Source organism: Pelophylax lessonae (assembly GCF_965119305.1).
Source record: "Pelophylax lessonae genome assembly, chromosome: 3".
In the NCBI taxonomy this organism is placed as follows: Eukaryota; Metazoa; Chordata; class Amphibia; order Anura; family Ranidae; genus Pelophylax; species Pelophylax lessonae.
Window position 1 is genome coordinate 98,161,614 of NC_138770.1, and position 23,791 is coordinate 98,185,404.

A 23,791-nucleotide genomic window follows, 5' to 3' on the forward strand; every position below is an offset into this window, starting at 1 on the left:
TGACAAAGCATAAAAAACGCGCCCGCAGTACATTTTTCATGCAGTTTTGAAGTCACGTCTCCTTTTTTCACAGGTTCGAAACTCAGAAAAAACATGAAAAAGGTGCATATTGGTTTTTACTGCCTTTGATATGAGCAGTGTGAAAGCAGCTTTGGTTATAGACAGAGCCCCTAGCTTCATAAATGTCTTAGATGCTCCCGCATTGAGGTCTCCCTTCCATCTCTCCTGGTTCTGTATCCACCACTCTGGGATCCAAATCTTCCAATAGACCTAATAAACACACTCTCGGGAAGGGGTGACGGAGATATTAGTCACTAGTTAGATTGTTACCAGCACCTGTGACCAATACACACTGATCGCCGGGCAGGACTAAAATATATGTGTAAAGTCTTCTGGGGGTGGCTGCAACGCCAGCATGCTGGAGAATGAGTAGGCCCCAATTTATGTAGACAGTGAGGGATATAATAGGCCTTATGTACCAACTTGAATTGTATAAGACAGTCTCTCAAAGAGACCAAATCCTACATATCATCCCAGTCCTCAGGATCCAATTCGGGAGCATCAGTGGTTCAGCGTTAGTGCAACATCACCAACTCTGGCAGGGATACCCTGAGGAGGTGTGCACATAGGGTAGAAGTAGGCTTTTCTAGACTCTTTTCACCTAAGATCCTTTCTAAGTCTAAAGACACCAGCTGAGTCTCCCCAGGGGGGAACTGGCTCCTGAAAGCATGGGACAACTGTAAATATCGAAAAAGATATGAAGGGGGGATATTGTGAGTAGAAACAAAGTAATCAAAGGGGCAGGTGGATAAATCTGATGTGACGTCTTGTACTAAATTAATATTACATTTTGTCCAGGCTATGGGTTCAGGAAGTCTAAAAAGATGAGGAAACATAGGGTTCTTCCATAATGGGGTTTTCGGAGAGACTGCAGTGCATAGGTAGCGCTCGCAAATGAGACCAGCCCTCCAGGCCCTAAGGGTAGTCATTATAGACCTTGTTAGGTCATAAGGCGCTTTAGGACCTCGGAATGGCCTCCACAGATCCCATCTCCGCAGACTCCAGGACAGTAGAGGGGTTGAAAAAATCCGGCCTTAGCCACCAGGAGAAAGTATCCAATTGGGCCGCTAAGTAATACTTGTGGCAGTCCGGAAGCGGTAACCCACCTTGTGAGGTGGAATGCATCAGTGTGGACAACTTGAACCGAGGAGAATGAGGTCTCCACAGAAAAGACGAGAATAGACTATTCAGGTGCGAGAAGCAGGACTTAGGGATCCACTGTGAGTAATTTAAAAAAACAAGTAGGTGAATTAGGGAAACAATTTCATTTTTATGAAATTCACAAAACCCCAGGAGGGACATAGGGATGTTTTCCCATGCTTTCAGTTTAACTCTAACCTGCTTAACCACTGAAGATAAATTCTATGACATGTAATCATTTACATCTCTAGAGATCTGTATGTAAAAGTATCCACCATTGCAATTGCAGGTCAGACACCACACTATCCCTAGCCTCAGAGTCAATAGCAAATAACAGGGACTTGGACCACTTCACTTTGAGACCCATCATCTCAGAGAATGAATTTAAAATCCACAATGTGCCCTGCAAAGAGGGGACGGTGTCTTTTTAAAATAACAGGAGGTCATCTGCATACAGAGCTACCCTCTCCTCCAGCCACTCTAGCCTAAGGCCCCTAATAAGGGGAGATATTCGAAGAGCTTCAGCTACTGGTTCCATGATGATAGTAACGAGACCCGGAGAGAGAGGACAGCCCTGCCGGGTACCACGGTATAACTGAAATGAAGGCGATAAAAAACTTCCCAGTCTAATGACATCTGTCAGGGATCAGTATATCACCTTTAGCCATTGAATGAAAACGAAGGGATACCCCATTCTCGAAATGGTCTCCCATAAGAAAGGCCACTCCTTGGTATCAAAAGCCTTCTCTATATCCAGGGAAGCAATGACTCTAGAGCCCAGGTTGTCATGCTTGGCATGAATATTGGTAATTAGCCTGTGTAAGTTAATATGTATTTGTGTGCCATAAACCCAGTTTGATCTAAATCAGTTATGGAGGGTAGAATGTGTAGTTGCAAAGAGTTTAGTTAAAATCTTAAGATCGTTATTAAGGAGTGTGATAGGTCTATATGAGGCACACTGTTTGGGATCCTTAGGGGATTTATAAATGAGAATAGCATGCGTCTCTGACATCGGGGGAGGGAGGGCACCTTCCGCTAGGCAATGTGAGTAAAGGAAGGCAAGTAAGAGGGCTAACAGAGCACTGTGGGCTCTCTAAAACTCTGTGGGAAGACTTTCAGGGCCTGGGGATTTGCCCACTGCAAGGGATTGGATCACTGATAAAACCTCTTCCGGGGTGATCGGACTCACCAAGTGCGACTGTTCCTCATCCAAGAGCCAACCCAGAGCCACTGGGTCCAACAGTGAGGCTAAAGAAGTCGGGTCTAAGCCAGATGGCAGCGTGGAGTCATAAAGGTGTTGGTAGAAATTTTTAAACTCACTAAGGATATCCGTAGGAGAAGTAATCACCTCCATTTTGGGAGAGGTAACCTCAGAGACCACTGTGAGGGGGGTATCATGGTGTGACAACATGGCTAATAATTTCCTGTTTTTTCCCCCTTGTTCGAAGATTTATTTGCCTTAAAGGCATCCCAGACTAATTCTGGTGAGGAGGACCCTGCATATATATCCCAATATTCTTTCAGGGCAAGCAGGGATTAATCAGATATGTCGGGGTGGGAGATCCAGTGAGCGCAACGACGCCACATGGAGCCACCACACTCCGAATGGGATCTCAGAGTCAGGGTAATGATTAGCAGAGGGAGCCACCAGTGGCGGTCAACCTAGGCTAAAAAGGTATAGTCAAAAAGAGTGTAGTTGTAAAAATCAGGAGGGAAAACAGATCTATATGGCAGCTTCACTCCAGATAGCGAACTCCATCTTGAGATTTAACGAAGATCAAACCCACGTGGATGTCTTTTAAAAGATAAACAGCCCTTTTGCAGGATATTATATGGATAGGGTGCAACAGTCTAAGTAAGTAGCACCTGGGAATAGGGTCCAGAGAATCCGGCGCAAAAACAATTGAAAAAGAGATAGACAAGGGAAGGGGGCCACCATACTAGAACCAAATGGGACCCTAGGGCCTCAATACTTGCTGTAGCCCCTTGCATAGGAAGTCACTTGTTAGGGGATCATACGGGATTCATGCTTCTATGACCATCAGACAAGGTCACTGTTGCTGCAGGGGATTAAAAAAATATGGCTTTGTCACCGTCAACCACGCGGAGCATGCTAGGATACAGGAGGCTGTATTTGAGGTCTTATCGTTTGCAAACTTCTGTGAAGGAGCGTGTCTCTATTGGATTTTAGGCGAATAGTCTGGAAAGAGAAGGATCTTTGCATTCTCATAACGCAGATCTTGTTTTGCGCGAGCCGCTGCCAGGACTCGATCCGTGTCACGATAATTAAGTAGTCGGAGTAGGAAGGGTCTTGCTGGCGCCCCAGAAATTGGAGGTGCTGGGGGAACCCTATGGGTTCTTTCCACCACAAAGTGGATAGCATGACCGGGAGATCCAGCCCCTTGATTAGGAACGATTCCACAAACTTGGCAGGCCTGATGCCCTCCGCCTTTTCTGGCAGGCCCAGAATGCGAATGTTGTTCCGTCTAAGTCTACTTTCGATATCCACTGCTTTTTCTTGCAACGCTTTTACTTGCAGTTGTAGGACATGAAGCTCCCAGGAGTCTGATCTGGTTGAATCTTCCAGCTGAGATATGCACTCCTCAGCTTCTGAGACCCTGGGCAGAAATTTGTCCATATCATGGCAGATCAGACTGAAGTCAGTCTCAAGGTAGTCAATCCTTGTAGTGAATGTGTGCTTACCAGGTTTAATAGCCCCTAGGATGTCAGCTGAGGTAGGGCCTGGTCTTTTCCCTGGGCTCTGGGGTAGTCTGTGTGCTCACTGACATGGTTGGGAGCTGCCACCTTGTGTCCAAGATGGCCGCCGCTGGAGGCAAAAGGGACACTCACAGCATGAGAAGAGTGGAGCCTGTCAGGGGGACTCCGGGATCACCCACGACAGACGGACCTGAAGCCTTCTTGGAGCCCCGGGTGAGGATCGGTGCTGCTGTGAAGGAGAGATGGGTCCCAGGATAGCTGTATGATTACAGGCAGGATCGGAGCTTAGCCGCCATGAGTTCTCTCAGGCTCACATCCCAGCCACACATTCTTCATAATTTAAATGAGAAAAGAAATCCGGCAAGGATGGTGGTAGCCACTCATAATATGCACAGCAGGTGACTTAGATTAGGTCTGAGGAAGGGAAAGGGAGCAAAAAGAATACATTCCCTTTATTTTAAAGTGAACTTATCCTTTAGGAGCTACATTTTCTCCGACTTCCCATCCCAATAAGTGACAGCAGTTACTGAAAAAGGGAATGAGAGAAAATCTCCCGTTTGAGTACACAGGCAGAAAAAAAAGAAAGAAAAAAGAGGTTCTATCGCTTCCCCACTCTAAACCAAACCTTGAAAAAAGATATCTGCATGGATTCATGTGGATTGAGGTTATTAAAAGTGTCAGAAACACATGCATCCTAGAAGCCAGCTCTTTTTATGGGTTACGGATTATGTCCCATTCATACTTAAAATGGTATAAATTCTGACATATACTCAGTGAAGTGATTGGCCTAAGGTTATACACAGAGATGAAACAATTCCTCCTACATAGGTTGTACCTATTTATCTACATCTTTAGATCTATTCAAAGTCCAGAAATTATCAACTTGTCTGAGCATTTAGAAAAAAGGGGGTTGGACAGTTAAAGTTATACTCTGCAGAGCTCAGTGAAGAGAGCTCTGAGAGTTGATTGGAAGGAATAGCACACCCACCTTCACACAGCACACAGGAACAGAGCTAAGGCTGTCAATCAGCTGGAGGTCCCTTCCCTGTCACCTTTTTACTCTTAATGTCAGGGAAACTTCTCAGAAGAAATTCATGCTGATAGCAGAGGAAAGAAGCATCAGACTGAAATGACACTTAATCGTGGATTTACTAAAGGCAAATAGACTGTGCACTTTGCAAAGTGCAGTTGCACTCTGTAAGTGCAGTTGCTCTATAGCAGTGGTCCTCAACCCTGGCCTACAGGGCCCACTAACAGGCCAGGTTTGCAAGATAACTGAAATACATCCCAGGTGATATCATTTGCTGCTCAGGGATTGCAGTATTCTAGTCTGCATCTCCCCAAGGTAATACCTAAAACCTGGCCTGTTAGTGGGCCCTGTAGGCCAGGGTTGAGGACCACTGCTCTAGAGCTTAGTAAATGAGCAGAAGTTCTGCTGACTTCCATCATCCAAACATGTGCAAGCAAAAATGCATTTTTTTTTTCATTTTCCCTGCATGTGATTGGGTATTCTTTGCAAAGTGAAGATTTACCTAATTTAACAAGCTCTGGAGCAACTGCACTTGCAGAGCGCAACTGTCTATTTGCCTTTAGTAAATCAACCCGTTAGTGATCTGGTTTGAGACACATACACACTATAGAGGGTTATGCTTTGTTCATATTACATGTCTGAGGTTTGCAACCACTTTAAGTGATTTGGGAACATGCAGTGAATTGCACGATTTTGTATGCATTACCGCAATTCAAGATAACACATAACACTTTGTTTGGTGTGTTGCAGTGCCATTCTTTTAAGAATGACACTCCAATGCACACAGAACAGTAGGTGCCAATGGTCCTGCTTTGCAGTGATATCTGTTTTTGTGGTGTTTTCTTTGCCTCGAACCAGTGCATTGGCAGCCTATTTTCAATTGATCAACTGCCTTAACCCAAAACATACTAAAGTGCAGAATACCTTATGTTAAGATGTGTGCAGTAACATACTGCAATGGGACCAGTAAATGTGCTGGGGTCCTACAGGCAGAGTAGGCAGAGTAGGACTGTAATGGTTATGATGTGTACCCTACCAGGAGTAATTTCTTCATTCAGATCAGCAGCAGAGTGCTTGGCAGGTCTGCCACTGCCAAGATCCAAGATCCCCATGTGTTCCAATTATGACCAGTTTGATGGAGAAGACCCAGGACATGCTGGAGGGTGGTATATCTGCCAGAAAGATTATCCTGTCCCAGTTTCTGAAGCGGGAATCATGACTCATCTACAGCTGCCTATAAACATTAGTATCATCCACCAGACATCTAACAAAAGATCTTTCTACAAACATACAAGATTATATTGTGCGAACATGCTTGTTTGCGTTTATTGAAGAATGAGAGCAATGTTGCACCATCTTAGTATAAAATTAATTCTGGGTGATAAATTTTCCCCAAAACAAGTCATATACAGTATGTGTATGCAAAAGTCTTGAGCAACAAACTGCAAATCGGTAGGACATTCTGACAGAAATTTGTGTGGTCAGCATTAAAGTAGATGAAAAAAAACAGTTTATTGCAGCTTACCAGTCCTGAGATGTGGCTGCTTTTGTTTTCTTTTTTTTTTTCAAGCTAAGAAAAATTCTTGCTGACCTGCAGTGTTCTGGTAGCATCCTGTGCACTGAACTGAGATCTCAAGCAAAGTTATCAGCCTTTCCAGCTGTCTTCTGAGAGATAGAAAACACTTCTTCATTTGTAATGGAGATGAAGAGTGGTGGGCATATTTGTTGTCCAAACCAGGAGAGCAGCTTAGTGTGACAGCACTACTCCCCCATAGATGCAGTGAGTGAGTGAGTGAGTATTGTTATCCAAGGTCAGGAAGTATGTTCTGGCCAGATCACCTGGTGAAAAACAGACCAAAAACATGGAAAATTGAAAGCTAATACAGTCACCACATCTAAGGACCTGTAAGATGCAATATATGGCATTTTTGTTCTAGGTGTAGCGCTACCACCACAGGAGCCGCTGCCAATGTTCCCTCTAAGTTTTTACTGTGCTGAGCAAATAAAAAAATTTCTGAGCGCAAACCTTTAGACTGAGCAATGGGGGGGACGGGACGTCAATGCAGAGTGACCAGCGTGCCCCCAATTAATTGCAGAGTGCCACAGCATTGCCCCCAATCATTGCAGGGACCTCCCCCCGCGAGACCCGTGCACTTACCTCACGGACGGTCACGGCAGCTTCTCTTCAGTCCCCGGCTCCCCGCGTCTCCTCAGTCCTCCCGCCTCCTCGGCCAATGGCATGGGGTTTGCCTTTCGGCCAATCAGGAAGCGGGAGGACCTCATTCGCTATTGTCACAGAATGGGCGGGCTCGGGGCGCACTGCTCTGCTCCCCAGCCGCCACGTCTGCGGCTGCGCAGTCCGAATATGTGCGTGCGCGGGACCTTCAATTGTACTGCGGTTCCGCGTAGGCGCGCAGCTTAGAGGGAACATTGGCCGCTGGTTGAATTGGGTCCTGCTCATACCTTGACCTCCACAAAGACCTCTGTACCTCTGACACCTCGGGTATACCCGTCAACAAACACAAATTGACAACGTTTGGTAAACGCTTTAGGGTCACCCTGAAATTGAGACTTGAGACCTTGAAGTATGATAACAAGTTATATTAAGAATATGAGTAGTCAAAAACAACAGGAAATCACAATGCAGTACACGGTTTGGCATGTATAGTTCAAATATCAATTATTGCAGTAGGAGTGCCTCCTTAGATTTTGATAAGGCTGCATAAACTGCAACTTTCCCCACTTGAAATGAACAACCTAAGGAGATGGTGAATTTGGTATCAATAGAACAATGTCGCCAAGAGTCACTTATGGTGAGGAGGCTAGGGCCTAGGCATAATGCAATGGCAGTAAAATACCTATAAACTCTTAACCGAAGAGGGTAACAGGTGCTCTAATGCAGTTCTCAAAGTAAATCTTCAGCCAGCCACGTTGGAGCTCTTGAATAAGTTTAAGCAATAAAGAGAATGCTTTCTGTAATAAAGAAACGGTTGTAGCACACTGATCTCCTAAGGGTACTGATAAACAAAGTGTCCAGCAAGGGGTTCATTATCAGGAATTATAATAATAGATGTATCCCAGATGTTCAGGGTTAAAATTCTGAGCAGCAGGACGGTTGCAGAACATCAAGGGATAGTTGGTGGTGCCTATAGGAGGGATAGTGTGGTTTGTCTTTCAATAGATTTACCTACAGAGTCAGTCAGTGTGACACAAAGGATTCTTATTCCACTCACCCTCAGCACATTATTTGTAGAAGCAAATCTCTTTCAGTGATGAATGGGGCCCCCTTTAAGATGAGCTGATTCCAGGTGTACTTCTGCAGTATTCAGTACCTCTGCGATGCAGTAACAGACTTTTGAGACGTTAGGCATCACAGCAGAAATCAGCAGGTCTGGGTCTCCAGCGGCTCCAGTACTAGGCCTAAGAATGATCTCCGGCTCCCGCACACAGTGAAATGTACACAGACTTGTCTTGGCAGATGGCAGCAGCTTTACCATTTCTCCGGAACTAACAGACACTGTCTCTACTGTAAGGCACAGTCTTTTCCTGTACCTTTCTCCCTGTCTCTCTCCCAGATAGGGCCTGCTCTTCTTCACATACCAGTCTCTTTTCCCAGACTCCCCTCTGGCTTCTCCAGTACTCTAATTTATATAACCCCCTCCCCTACACCAGCATGGTGGACTCTGAAGTGTTTTTGGGTTTGTATAACCATGGAGTTATTTCTGTCTGGAACCACAACTCCCAAAATGTAATCTTCTTAATTGATGATAAATCCCAAGTTCATAAAGCTCCATCTTGTGGCAGAAAAAAGGAACTTCTTGCAATAAAGATCAAATAGGATAATGTATTAGAAAAAATGCACCATTTAAGTTGCAATGAGCCTTGTTACATAGGGTTTAGATGCACTTTAGGTAAATTGGCTTGGCTTACACAACCTCTCCAGCCTGATGTGCCATGCCACCTAAAAGGGTATCTTATGGAAGATGTGATTACTGTCTAAAGATTGGTGATGATAATATTTGAGGATTTTTCTTTTTTTTCTTGCCCATGTCAGATTGCTCAGGAAAGAATACGATGCAAGAAAAACTGCGGGAGAAATTTGAAGACTCTGTTCACTTAGCAGAGAAGTATACTAAGCTGTACGACGATATGCTACAGAGATTCCGAGAGAAGATGTTGAATACCACTGGAGTCTTGGAAGACCTGAGTCACCAGTACAGCTGGGTGTCCAAGCTGGCCAACCTCACCGAAAATGACATGAAAGGAATCTTCCAAGTGTCTACAGTGAGTACTGGGACTAGTTTTCTTCCTTCCTTCCTTCCTTCCTTCCTTCCTTCCTTCTTTCCCTTTCTCCCTTACTTTTTTGCCTCCCCCCTCCCTCCCTCCCTCCCTCCCTCCCTTCCTCCCTCCCTCCCTCCCTTCCTTCCTTCCGTCCTTCCTTCCTTTTTTCTTACCCGTCCATTCCTTTCTTGTTTTAAAATTCCCTTTATGCCATATTGCTTTCCTTTCTCTCTTTCCCTCTCCTTGCCTCTCCTCGCCTCACCTCACCTATCCTCTCCTCTCTTCTCCTCCTCTTTATTTTCTTCTTGCTTTCCTTTCCTTTCCTTTCTTTTTTTTCTTTTCCCTCTCCCTCTCCTTTCCCTTATGTATGTATGTATATACCGCACATATATGTGGCAGTCATTTTTTCTATTTCTTTATATCTTTTGACCTGTCTGTCTGTCCTTGTGCTGCAGTTGTATAATTATTGTTGTGGCCCTCCATGTGATCAGATACTTTATTTGTAATAAATAATGGTATTATGCTCTTTTCACAGGCCTATAGCTCCAGTGGAGGGGCTCCATCTGACACCACTGTCACAGTCAAACTGTTCGACTCTGAGTCTTTCACCTTCACAGTGCCTGGACACATCACCATCGAGGATCCCAAGTTCGGCGAGCTGGTGGCTGAGGAAGCTTTGAAGCGATTTAAGAAAGAAGTCATGTAAGTTTTATTCAATGTAACAAAACTGGAAGAGCAGTGTACTCCAGCAGTCCTCAAGCAATGCAGAGTATTTCCAGAGAGCTGAGTTAGATAGAGGAAAGAGCAGAGTCCTCAAGCAGTGCAGAGTATTTCCAGAGAGGAGAGTTAGATAGAGGAAGGAGCAGATCCTCCAGCAGTGCAGAGTTTTTCAGGAGAGGAGATTAAAAAGAGGAAGGAGTAGAGTCCTCCAGCAGTGCAGAGTATTACAGGAGAGGAGAGGTAAATCGAGGAAGGAGCAGAGCCCTCTACCAGAGCAGAGTATTTGAGGAGAAGATAACTAGATGGAGGAAGGGGCAGAGTCCTCCAGCAGTACAGAGTGTTTTGGCTGAGGAGAGTTAGATAGCGGAAGGAGCAGGGTCCTCAAGCAGTGCAGAGTATTACAGAAGAGGAGAGTTAGATAGAGGAAGGAGTGGAGCCCTCCAGCAATGCAGAGTATTTCAGGAGAGAAGAGTTAGATAGAGGAAGGAGCAGAGTACTCCAGTAGTACAGAGTATTTCAGGAGAGGAGATTAGATAGAGGAAGGAGCAGAGTCCTTTAGCAATGCATAGTACTCTATTTCAGGAGAGGGGAGGAAAAAAAACAGAAGAGAAGGAGAGAATTTTGGTAGGTGCAGAGCAAAGCATCTGCAGTAGCAAGCAGATTATTGTTCTCTATCTCCAACTCTTGCTAAACTTATTGTGGGGTCTATTGTACAAGTATGTGGGGAAAATGGCAACATTTCAAAACAAAATGTTCAGTGCCAGAAAAAATAAAAGAAACAGAAATGTGCATACCAAGAAAATAGGGGGAAAGAATGTAATTAAATGTAAAACCAATGCACAAGAAGAAAATGCATACAAGATTAACCTGATTGTGCTATAAACTCTTTTTCCATATGAATAAATCTCCAACCTAAATTTTTAGTTTTCTATAATGGGCAGAATGTTTTTATCCTCTGCAGGGTCTTACTTCTGTTGGAGATGTCAGCGGGGCTATCTTCTGCATCCCTGATCCCAACAGTCAAGTTTCTGTTATATAGTTAAATAGTAGTTTTATGGTTAGTGGGGTTAGTGGGGTTAAAAAAAAACAAAAAAGAAGTGCATCTAGTTCAGCCAGCAGAAGAAGGCAAGAAGTTGATCTAGAAGAAGGCAAAGACTCCAAAAAAGCATGATTATATTTGCTTCAGTGAGGGAAAAAAAATTCCTTCCTCACCCACAAGAGGCAATTGGGTATTCCCTGCATCAATCACCCTTGGCGTTATTACCTATACACTTTAGTATCCAGTTATATTTTGTGCATTTAGGAATGCATCCAGCTCTTTTTTTTTTCTTTAAACCATCTACTGAGCTGGCCAGAACTAGTTATTGAGTAAGTCTATTCCACATTTCCTAGCCATATATATTTATGCATGATGATCATATCCCCCTTATGGATTTATACATGGTAATCATATCCCCCTTATGGATTTATACATGGTGATCATATCTCCCCTTATGGATTTATACATGGTGATCATATCTCCCCTTACGGATTTATACATGGTGATCATATCTCCCCTTACGGATTTATACATGGTGATCATATCCCCCCTATGGATTTATACATGGTGATCATATCCCCCCCTATGGATTTATACATGGTGATCATATCTCCCCTTATGTATTTATACATGGTGATCATATCCCCCTTATGTATTTATACATGGTGATCATATCCCCCCCCCCTATGGATTTATACATGGTAATCATATCTCCCCTTATGGATTTATACATGGTGATCATATCCCCCCCTATGGATTTATACCTGGTGATCATATCTCCCCTTATGTATTTATACATGGTGATCATATCCCCCCCTATGGATTTATACATGGTGATCATATCCCCCCTATGGATTTATACATGCTGATCATATCCCCCCTTTATCTATTTATACATGCTGATCATATTCCCCCCTTTATCTATTTATACATGCTGATCATATCCCCCTTATTTATACATAGTGATCATATCCTTCCTTATGTATTTATACATGGTGATGATATCCCCTCTTATGTATTTATACATGGTGATCATACCCCCCCTTATGTATTTATACATGGTGATCATATCCCCCTTATGTATTTATACATGGTGATCATATCCCCCTTATGTATTTATACATGGTGATCATACCCCCCTTATGTATTTATACATGGTGATCATATCCCCCTTATGTATTTATACATGGTGATCATATCCCCTCTCATGTATTTATACATGGTGATCATATCCCCCTTATGTATTTATACATGGTGATGATATCCCCTCTTATGTATTTATACATGGTGATCATATCCCCCTTATGTATTTATACATGGTGATGATATCCCCTCTTATGTATTTATACGTAGTGATCATATCTCCCCTTATGTATTTATTTATTTTTTATGTATTTATATATGGTGATCATATTCCCCCTTATGTATTTATACATAGTGATCATATATCCCCTTATGTATTTATATATGGTGATCACATTCCCCCTTAAAGCAATTGTAAAGTCTCGATTTTCTCCTATAAAAATAACCAACATGTTATACTTACCTGCTCTGTTGCAGTGGATTTGCACAGAGCAGCTCAGATCCTCTTTTTGGGCCTCTCTTCTGCTCTCCTGGGCCCTCCCTCCTGTTCAGTGCCCCCACAGCAAGCAGCTAGCTATGGGGGCACCTGAGCCAAGTCACAGCACCCTGTGTCCATTCAGACACAGAGCCCCGATCCCTCTCTCTTCTGACTGGCTAGCTGACTTTGATTGGCGGCAGACAATGGCCAATCAGGAAGGAGAATCTCATACTGCTGAGACACCCATGGTCATTGATGGACAGAGAGGGACCACAGATAAGTATTAGGGGGGCTGCTGCACACAGAAGGCTTTTTATCTTAATGCATAGAATGAATTCAGAATAAAAACCTTCTGGCTTTACAAACCCTTTATTCACCTCTGCTCAAGAGAGAATAAATTCAGTTCATCTAATCTATGCTCATAGCTGAGCTCCTCCATGCCCTCTTATCAGTTGGTTACCCTTCTTTGCACTTTCTCCAGTTCTCAGTTATTATTTTTATGAACTGGTGCCTAAAACTGCATTTTTCACATTTTCTGAGCCAAAATGTGGCCCCGATCTTAGTGAATGTGGTGAAATTTCACTTTGCAAAGAATATCCATCATATGCAAGAAAAACGAACAAACAAAAAAACTGCATTTTTGTTTCTACATGATTGGAAGATGGAAGTTATCAAAGCTTCACTCATTCAATAAGCTCTGGGGATAATTTCCTTGCAAAGTGCATTTTTCCTTAAAGTAAACAGTCTATTTGCCTTTAGTGAAATAACCCCTTTGAGTCTGTATGTTACTCACTATGTTGCTCTGTTCTTCCTTCCGCAGTGAGGCTGCCTGATTGAACAGAGTGAAATCTGGCACACCTTAATCCACAGCCATTTCCAATGCAGGTAGACGTTGATTGTGCCGCTCCTCTCCCGATAGCCAGCCAGGCCTAGACAAGCATCCAGCCGTTCTCAATGTCCAGCGCACACCCTCCTCTTACTACTGTCGTACTGCTACTACTGGTACTAATGTTTGCTGCTTTTTTTGTAGGGACCAAAAAAAATGTACAAAAACAATTAAAATACCTTTAATGTTACCCTTGCTGAAAATGTCTCCTCCTTTTGCTTCCATTTCCATTTTATTCCATTCAAGTTGTTGAACTACTTAAGCCTTTAAATCAGCTATATTTATTCCAGGTGCATCAAAACAAAATGTGTGCAAAGTCTTACAGTTTCTGTTAGCAAACTGAGCCTAAGTAGTGCTCTGTGTGTGGAAGCAGTGGTCTCTCTGTATAGGTCTGAGGTGCCCCCTGTTGAGTTAGAGCTCCTCAATAAGCAAAGCTCAGGCTCCCTGCGGACTTAGGTGCTGAATCTCCAAATCAACAGGGGGCGTTTCGAATGCTCAGTAGAGAGACCACTGCTTTCACACAGAAAGCAAGGGTCCTTCTCTGCAGGATACTGGCATGGGATAGGCTTTTTTACTCAGGCTTTGGCTGCTTTATAAAGAAAACAAACAGTAAAGCTTTGCACAACTTTTGTTTAAAGCACCTGTGCTGTATTTAAAGCTGATCTCCGGGATAAACAAATATTGGCTAAATACAAGAGTAACGTATGCTCTTCTTGAATCTCGGTGTGCTTTGTTTATTTCTTCCATATCTGTGCAGTAATCCAGTGTGAAAACTTGCCTCTGTGCAGGAGCTTCCAGTAATAAAGACCGGTCACTGTTGCTCTCTCTCTTTGTGCAGGGTGACTGGTCTTTTCTCTGCCCCCTCCTGTAGTAGGTGTGGCCTGATGGGTCTCTCCCACAGCTCTGTTCTCTGTACAGTACAATGATGATATCACTGATAGTTCTACAAGGTTACACATGGGTTTATAAAATAATTTTTTTGAGCATAGAGTGGATTTATATCCTTTATGGCTATTGGAGAATATATTAAATGGACATTTAATATTATGGAAAAGAAAAGGTAGGATATAAGGAGAGAGGGAAAAAGGGAAAAAAGTAAGGAACAGAAAACAAAAAAACAAAAAAAGGGAACGGGTTGGAGAGGAACACTAATCTTCCCAAAGGGAGAGTAGAGCACAACAGCTCTGAGATCTTTGAATGACCTAAATTTTCGTCCGTTGCCAACCGCAATAAAGGAATGCCTCGGAAAGTGAAAGCCTTCTGATGAATACTCAAAAGTATTATGACATCAATTGAGTGTAGGTGTCAGAGGTGGTAAGGTTTATACACAATACCCAAATTATATACAATTGTGAATTTCTATCAGAACATTGATACCTCCATTCCTCCACTAGCTTTATATCTTGCACCTTGAGTATCCATTCTCTAACTATTTGAACCACCAAGGTTTTCCAGTGTAGAGGTATAAGGCTTTTAGCAGCGTTGAATAAGTGAGGTATCACGAATCACTTGTACTGGTGGGTAGCATGAAATAACATCTGAAGAGGGTCTTCATCTAGCTGATGTTGCGTAACTTTGGTAATGAGATTCTGAATATCTGTCCGGAAAGGTTTAATACAGGGACAGTCCCACCAATGATGGAAGAATGTATCTCTTTGTCCATTAAACTCCAACTTTAAGACATCTACTGTAGAGGAGCCTGCTATACTGTTGGATGGTGGGGGGGATAGTTGGGATTTATTTTATGACACTGGTTTACTTTAAGAGTTCTGTCTCAGAGGAGAAAGTAAAATTTGGATACATAAAAAACACAAACAGTTCATGTTTCCTGCACACAAAAGCAGCAGAACTTACAATTCCATCTCCCAGTCTTCACTAAAGCCACATGGAAACATATGAGATCTTATTTCCATCTGCTGGCCAATTTTTGTTTGGAGCTGTGAAACTGAAAACCGAGATTACCGGAGTTTATTTCACACCAGAGCCAGGCTCGCAACAACAACTTCCAGGAGATGATGTGCAAGGCGACTGATAAAAGTGGGATGGAATATCTGAAAAGGGCAATGGCTTTTCTTCCCATGTAATCCGAAGAGAGACGTAGACACCAGATATCTCCCGGAGGACAGGACCTGACTGCAATATACCTCACTAATTCATCTAATTATAAAAACGTGTGTCCTGGCCAGAGAATTGCTTTTATTGTTACCTTACTGAACATACGGTTCTTAAAAAATTAAATAGAAATTAAAGTAAGAAGGCAAATTATTGTAAAACAAATTTTTCTCACAGAGAAGTCAGAGCTGTGGCCGTTTTCTGTAACTACATAGCAAAGAATTCTGTCTACTGGTCAACTTAGGGGGGAGTCACAAGTGAAGCCCCCAGCATGTCCAGAGGACTGCACATGCTTAGTGTTACAATTATGGCGTTGTATTAATGCATGTTATACCATAAAAAAATGTTAAATCAAGAACACAGAAGTCTGTGACCGTGATCAAATCAAAATATTAATATAGATCAAAGGATGTCAACAATTCTAAATCAAATGTACTAACTAAAGTGGGAAAATCGAAATAAAGTCCATATAAAGTGAAAGTCCAATTCCACGTGAAAAATAATATGTACAGTATATTCTGACAAGAAAGCACAGACAATTCCGCCAGTTCTAAAGGCAATCCATCACATCCACATCCATATAAATATGAATAACAACCAGAAATGAAGAAGGCTAAAGGCCCTTCTCATATATTGCGGACTTTAAAGGATGTGGGATTGTCATACAAAGTGAGCAAACTATCATATATTTGTTAAAAAACATAGAAAATGTAATTATTCAATTAAAATCATCCATATAATCATGTAATACATTGACATAAACAGTACAATCAATCAGAGACATAGCTCAACCAGTTATACAAAAGAGTAAGTGACCAGCCGATCCATGTATTTGAGGTCCAACCCGTTTCACAGAGCATAGAATATTTTCCAATCTGCTTCTTCAGGGACCCTCAACCTACTTTTGATTGTCACATAACTTCAAAGAAACAGATACATTCAGAAAAAAATCTAAAATGCATATATTTCTGCAAATCAAACATAACAATGCTCACCAATTCTACCTAATGAAACAAAAAAAACGAGCTGTAAATGGCCATCCACCCATGCAAAGATATGCACACATATGATGAAATGTCTGATATCACCCCAACAATAATGATAGTGGGGGTATGTGTCTGGTGGATACTGGGCTGTGCCTTGATAGCCTATATCCAAATAGCGAATATTACAAAAACAATAAAGACAAAAGAGAAAAAATGGGAGAAATAGGGAAAAAGCACTTTTTTCCTATTTCTCCCATTTTTTCTCTTTTTTCTTCTTGTTTATTTTCTTTTTTGTAGTATTCGCTGATGTTGCTATTTCGATATAGGCTATCAAGGCACAGCCCAGTATCCACCAGACACGTACCCCTACTATCATTATCGTTGGGGTGGTATCGGACATTTCATCATATGTGCGCATATCTTTGTATCTGGGTGGCCATTTACAGCTCGTTTTTTCGCTTCATTTGGTAGAATTGGTGAGCATTGTTATGTTTGATTTGCAGAGATATTTTTTAGATTTTTTCTGAATGTATATTTAAATACTGTATTTCTTCCTTTGAAGTTATGTGACAATCAAAAGTAGGCTGAGGGTCCCTGAAGAAGCAGATTGAAAAATATTCTATGCTCTGCGAAACGCATTGGACCTCCAATACATGGATCAACTTGTCACTTGCTCTTTTGTATAACTGGTTGAGCTGTGTCTCTGATTAATTGTACTGTTTATATCAACGTATTACACTCCTCCATGGCAACATCACGGATCTGGTGAATGTTAGAGACCTTGCGCTCCTCCACCTTCCATTTGAGGATGCCCCACAGATTCTCAATAGGGTTTAGGTCTGGAGACATGCCTGGCCAGTCCATCACTTTTACCTTCAGCTTCTTTAGCAAGGCAGAGGTCGCCTTGGAGGTGTGTTTCTAGTCAGAATCATGTTGAAATACTGCCCTGCGGCCCAGTCTCTGAAGGGAGGGGGATCATGCTCTGCTTCAGTATGTCACAGTACATGTTGGCATTCATTATTCCCTTTAATGAACTGTAGCTCCCCAGTGCTGGCAGCACTCATGCAGCCCCAGACCATGACACTCCCACCACCATGCTTGACTGTAGGGAAAACACACTTGTCTTTGTACTCCTCACCTGGTTGTCACCACACACGCTTTACACCATCTGAACCAAATAAGTTTATCTTGGTCGCATCAGACCACAGGATATGGTTCCAGTAATCCATGTTCTTAGCCTGCTTGTCTTCAGCAAACTGTTTGCGGGGTTTCTAGTGCATCATCTTTAGAAGAGGCCTCCTTCTGGGACGACAGCCATGCAGACCAATTTGATGCAGTGTGCGGCATATGGTCTGAGCACTGACAGGCTGACCCCTCACCCCCTCAACCTCTGCAGCAATGCTGGCAGCACTCATACGTCTATTTCCCAAAGACAACCTCTGCATATGACGCTGAGTATGTGCACTCAACTTCTTTGGTCGACCATGGCGAGGCCTGTTCTGAGTGGAACCTGTCCTTTTATGGTCTTGCCCACTGTGCTGCAGCTCAGTTTCCGGGTCTTGGCAATCTTCTCATAGCCAAGGCCATCTTTATGTAGAGCACCAATTCTTTTTTCCGATCCTCAGAGAATTATTTGCCATGAGATGCCACGTTGAACTTCCAGTGACCAGTATGAGTGTCAGGGTGCAAGGAAACCAGACCATATGGGAATGCAGGTAAACTGAAGAAGTTTATTGGAGGAAGCAACAATAACAATAATGGCACAGCAACATTGAGGAAATGAGAGCAGGAACACGCCGGCGCCAAAAGTCCAGGAGCGGGTAGTCATCCAAGCTGGGGTTGCATCCAGAAGTGGGTAGTCTGCCAAAGCCGGGTCATCTGCCAAAGCCGGTTCATCAGCCGATGCCGAGTCGAGAGCCAGTAGAGTCATCAGCCAAGCCAGCTAATGCCAAGAGGAACACAGAGAACAAAAGACTGCTAACAGAGATGCACCTTGAAGCACAAACACAACGGCAATGATAACAACCCAGCAGGTGATAGATATAAACAGGTGTGTGACATCATCAATGTGCGACGACCAGGCAGCAGGAAGTGATGCAATCAGAGTCTTTAAGAGGCAGCAGTCTGCACATGTCCAAAATGGCTGCCAACAGGAAGGCAAGGTAAGACCCTAACAGTACCCTCTCCTCAACGGACCCTCCTCCGCGGAGCAAAAAACAGTTTCTGAGGAAAGTAAGCATGAAAAGCACAGAGAGGGGCAGGAGCATGAACATCAGCGGAGGGAACCCAGGAGCACTCCTGACCTCAGAACAAACGAGAATCCAAGATGCTGCTAACCTCATACTCCTCATGATTGCCCATAGGGATGGGACGAGGACTGGGAAGTGAAGAAGTATAGTGATTGTAAACCAGTGGCTTCAAAAGTGACACGTGAAAGACACTGGAGATAGGCATGCCAGGGGGAAGATCAAGGGCATAGGCCACCAGGTTCACCTTATGGAGGATGCAAAAAGGCCCAACAAAATGGGGTGCCAGTTTTGGAGTAGGCAACCTGAGGTTGAGATTACGGCTCGACAACCACACCCTCTCCCTGACCTGGTACTAAGAAGCAGATACATTTCTCTTGTCAGCCTGGAGCTTTTGACTCTGTGCCGAGACCCGTAAAGACTCTTGAATCTGCACCCAAGAGGGACGGAGAGCACAGCTGGAATGTCCTGTGCCCAGAACGACTCAGGGCAACACAGCGGGTTGGAACCCATAATTGGTCATGAACTGAGACATTCCGGAAGACGAGTTGATGGCAGACTTCCTGGCAAACTCCACGCAGGGTAGTAGATCAACCCAATTGTCATGATGGTCAGAGATATAGTAGTAGAGAAATTTCTCTAGAGCTTGGTTGGAATGCTCAGCTGCACCATTAGACTGCGGATGGTAGGCAGAGGAGAAGGAGAGTCAAATACCCAACTGGGAGCAAAAGGCGCACCAGAACCTGGAGACAAACTGGCTCCCACAGTCTGAGACAATCTCCTTAGGCAACCTGTGTAAATGGAAGACCTCCCTGGCAAACACTGAGGCAAGCTCCTGGGTGGTAGGAAGTCGCTTAAACGGAACACAGTGGCACATCTTGGAGAACTGGTCAACAACCATGAGGATAACCGTGTAACCTCGAGATGCGGGACTTTACACAATAAAATCCATGGCCAGGTGAGACCAGGGATGCTCCCCATTGGGAATGGGATGCAGTAGGCCTAAGGGAAGGTGCAGAGGAGATTTGTTCTGGGCACAGACTGAACAAGCAGCCACATATGCAGCAACATCAGTGCGAGAGATGGCCACCAGAACTGACGAGAAATAGCCCAGGACATCTGGTTCTTACAAGGATGACTGGCAGTCTTGGAATTGTGGTATGTGTGCAACAGTCTGATGCGCAACCCCTCGGGTACAAAACATTTGCCAGCAGGTCTCTCTGTGGGAGCATCAGCTTGGGCAGCCAATATCTGTTCTCCAACAGGAGAGGTTAAGTTAGTACAACATCCGCGTTAACATTCTTGGAGCTGAGCAAATAGGAGACCACATAGTTAAAACGAGACAAGAACAAGGCCCATCTGGCCTGATGGGGTGTGAGCCTATTGGCCTCCGAGAGATACGTCAGATTCTTATGATCAGTGAGAATGAAAACTGGAACCACAGAACCTTTGAGCAAGTGTCTTCATTCTTTGAAGATAATAGCAAAGACTTCTCTGTCTCCAATCTCATAATTGCATTCAGCTGGAGACAGCTTCTTGGAGTAGAAAACACAAGGAAGTAAGCGTCCATCGGGTGTCCGACGCTGAGACAGGAGGGTGCCTACTCCCATCTCAGACACATCCACCTCTAGGACAAAGGGCAAACCAGGATTGCAATGAGACAAAATGGGATTTGAAGTGAAAGCAGACTTGAGGGCCTCAAAAGCTTGGATGGCAGCAGGCGCCCAATTGTGGGAATCCCTCTGAGATGGGTTTGGTCAAAGAAGAAAAGTTCCTGATAAATTTCCGATAATAGTTGGCAAACCCAAGGAAATGCTGAATGGAATGGAGATCACTGGGGTGGGCCACTGTAGAACAGTCGAAACCTTCTGAGGGTCCATAGAGAACCCCTCAGCAGAAATGATGTAGCCCAAGAAGGCAACCTAAGACTGGTGGAATTCACATTTCTCAAGCTTACAGAAAAGGCCATTCTCAAGTAACCGTTGCAGCACCCGTCAGACATCCAGATAGTGTGATTCAATGGAGTCTGAGTAAATAAAGATGTTGTCCAAATAGACCACCACGCATTGCTGCAACATATCAAGAAATACATCATTGATGAACTCCTGGAAGACAGCAGGCGCATTGCACAAGCCAAAAGGTATCACCAGAGATTTGTAATGACCGGTTCTGGTATTAAACACGGTCTTCCACTCGTCGTCCTCCTTGATCCTTACGAGGTTATACGTGGCCCTTAAGTCAAGCTTGGTAAAGACCGTTGCTCCTTTGAGGTGGTTAAACAATTCAGTAATCAGCGGAATTGGGTATGCGTTCTTGACCGTGCTGCGATACATACAACTGTATCCTTTTGTACATATATATCTCACAAAATTGAGTACACCCCTCACATTTTTTTTAAATATTTATTATATCTTTTCATGTGACAACACTGAAGAAACAACACTTTTTTCAATGTAAAGTGAAAAACAGTGTAAATTTGCTGTCCCCTCAAAATAACTCAGCACACAGCCATTAATGTCTAAACTGCTGGCAACAAAAGTGAGTATACCCCTAAGTGAACATGTACAAATTGTGCCCAATTAGCCATTTTCCCTCCCCGGCGTCATGTGACTCGCTAGTGTTACAAGGTCTCAGGTGTGAATATGGAGCAGTTGTAAAATTTGGAGTTATTGCACTCACTCTCTCATATTGGTCACTGGAAGTTCAACATGGCACCTCATGGCAAAGAACTCTCTGAGGAAAAATTGTTGTTCTACATAAAGATGGCCTAGGCTATAAGAAGATTGCCAAGACCCTGAAACTGAGCTGCAGCACGGTGGCCAAGGCCATACAGCAGTTTAACAGGACATGTTCCACTCAGAACAGGCCTTGCCATGATCGTTCAAAGAAGTTGAGTGCACGTGCTAAGCGTCATATCCAGAGGTTGTCTTTGGGAAATAGACGTATGAGTGCTGCTAGCATTGCTGCAGAGGTTGAAGGGGTGGGGGGTCAGCCTGTCAGTGCTCAGACCATACACCACACACTGCATTAAATTGGTATGCATGGCTGTCATCCCAGAAGAAAGCCTCTTCTAAAGAAAGCCTGCAAAAAGTTTGCCAAAGACAAGCAGACTAAGGACATGGATTACTGGAACCATGTCCTATGGGCTGATGAGACCAAAATTAACTTATTTGGTTCAGATGGTGTCGAGCGTGTGTGGCAGCAACCAGGTGAGGAGTACAAAGACAAGTGTGTCTGCCTACAATCAAGCATGGTGGTGGGAGTGTCATGGTCTGGGGCTGCATGAGTGCTGCCAGCACTTGTTAGCTAAAGTTCATTGAGGGAACCATGAATGCCAACATATACTGTGACATACTGAAGCAGAGCATGATCCCCTCCCTTCAGAGACTGAGCCACAGAGCAGTATTCCAACATGATAACAACCCCAAACACACCTCCAAGACAACCACTGTCTTGCTAAAGAAGCTGAGGGTAAAGGTGATGGACTGATCAAGCATGTCTCCTTACCTAAACCCTATTGAGCATCTCTGGGGCATTCTGAAACGGAAGGTGGAGGAGTGCAAGGTCTCTAACATCCACCAGCTCCGTGATGTCATTGTGGAGGAGTGGAAGAGGACTCCAGTGGCAATCAGTGAAGCTCTGGTAAACTCCATGCCCAAGAGGGTTAAAGCAGTGCTGAAAAATAATGGTGGCCACATAAAATATTGACACTTTGGGCCCAATTTGGACATTTTCACTTAGGGTGTACTCACTTTTGTTGCCAGTGATTGAGACATTAATAGCTGTGTGTTGAGTTATTTTGAGGGGACAGCAAATTTACACTGTTATACAAGCCTTACCCTCACTAATTTACATTGTACCAAAATTTCAATTCTTCAGTGTTGTCACATGAAAAGATATAATAACATATTTACAAAAATGTGTATGTGTGTGTGTGTGGGGGGGGGGGGGGTACTCTCTTTTGTGAGATAGTATATACAGCGTCTCACAAAAGTGAGTACACCCCTCACATTTTTGTAATTATTTTATTATATCTTTTCATGTGACAGCACTGAAGAAATGACACTTTGCTACAATGTAAAGTATTGAGTGTACAGCTTGTATAACAGTGTAAATTTGCTGTCCCCTCAAAATAACTCAACACACAGCCATTATTGTCTAAACCGCTAGCAACAAAAGTGAGTATATCCCTAAGTGAACATGTCCAAATTGGGCCCAATTAGCAATTTTCCCTCCCCGGTGTCATGTGACCTGTTAGTGTTAGAAGGTCTCAGGTGTGAATGGGGAGCAGGTGTAGTAAATTTGGTGTTATCGCTCTCACTCTGTCATACTGGTCACTGGAAGTTCAACATGGCACCTCATAGAAAAGAACTCCAGACGATCTAAAAAAAATAATTTTTGCTCTACGTAAAGATGGTCTAGGCCACAGGTGTCAAACACAAGGCCCGCGGGCCGAATGCGGCCCTCCAGGCCATTTCATGTGGCCCTCGCACCTCTCCCACCGTCTCTGCCCCCACTTTGTCTCAGTAGCTGGCAGAAGAGAGGACAGAACTCCTTTGCCAAATCCTGCGCTTCTCTGTGCTAATGCAGAAAGGCTGGTCTTTACCCCCCCCCCCTTCTCAGCAGTCTGCAGCAGAGAGGAGGGCAGAACTCTTCCTAGCTCTCTGTGCAGGCGCAACACCACCTTGTCTCTGCCTCCCCTAGTCTCAGCATTCAGCAGTCTCTGGAAGCTGACTCCAGCCCTCCCCCAGACCTTGCACTTTTTTCTTCCCAGATCCACCTTCTTCTTCCTGGCAGTAGAACAAGGTAGGGGGGTGCATTGTGATGTAAGGAAGAGTTAATGACTCTTGACTTATGATGGTGGGGGGGCTCCTGACATCTCATGTAAAGGTGTAAGAGGGTGTGGGGTGCAGTGGACATCTAAGCTTACAGATATACCCGGCCCTTTGAGGACAACCATATTGCTGATGCGGCCCGCGATGAAATTTAGTTTGACACTCCTGGTCTAGGCT

The 23,791-nt window shown here is 43.8% G+C and overlaps 1 protein-coding gene across 1 annotated transcript in view; it reads left to right on the forward strand.

The window, feature by feature from the left end:
- The window catches only part of CLU (clusterin), a 66,111-nt gene extending 52,486 nt beyond the window's left edge, over positions 1-13,625 (forward strand). Inside the window, exons 7-9 of the mRNA XM_082249636.1 lie at positions 9,003-9,232; positions 9,765-9,931; positions 13,370-13,625. Of these exons, the coding sequence (XP_082105762.1) occupies positions 9,003-9,232; positions 9,765-9,931; positions 13,370-13,382 (410 nt within the window). The 3' untranslated portion in view covers positions 13,383-13,625. The remainder of the gene's footprint in view (positions 1-9,002; positions 9,233-9,764; positions 9,932-13,369) is intronic.
- Positions 13,626-23,791: the final 10,166 nt, after the last annotated feature.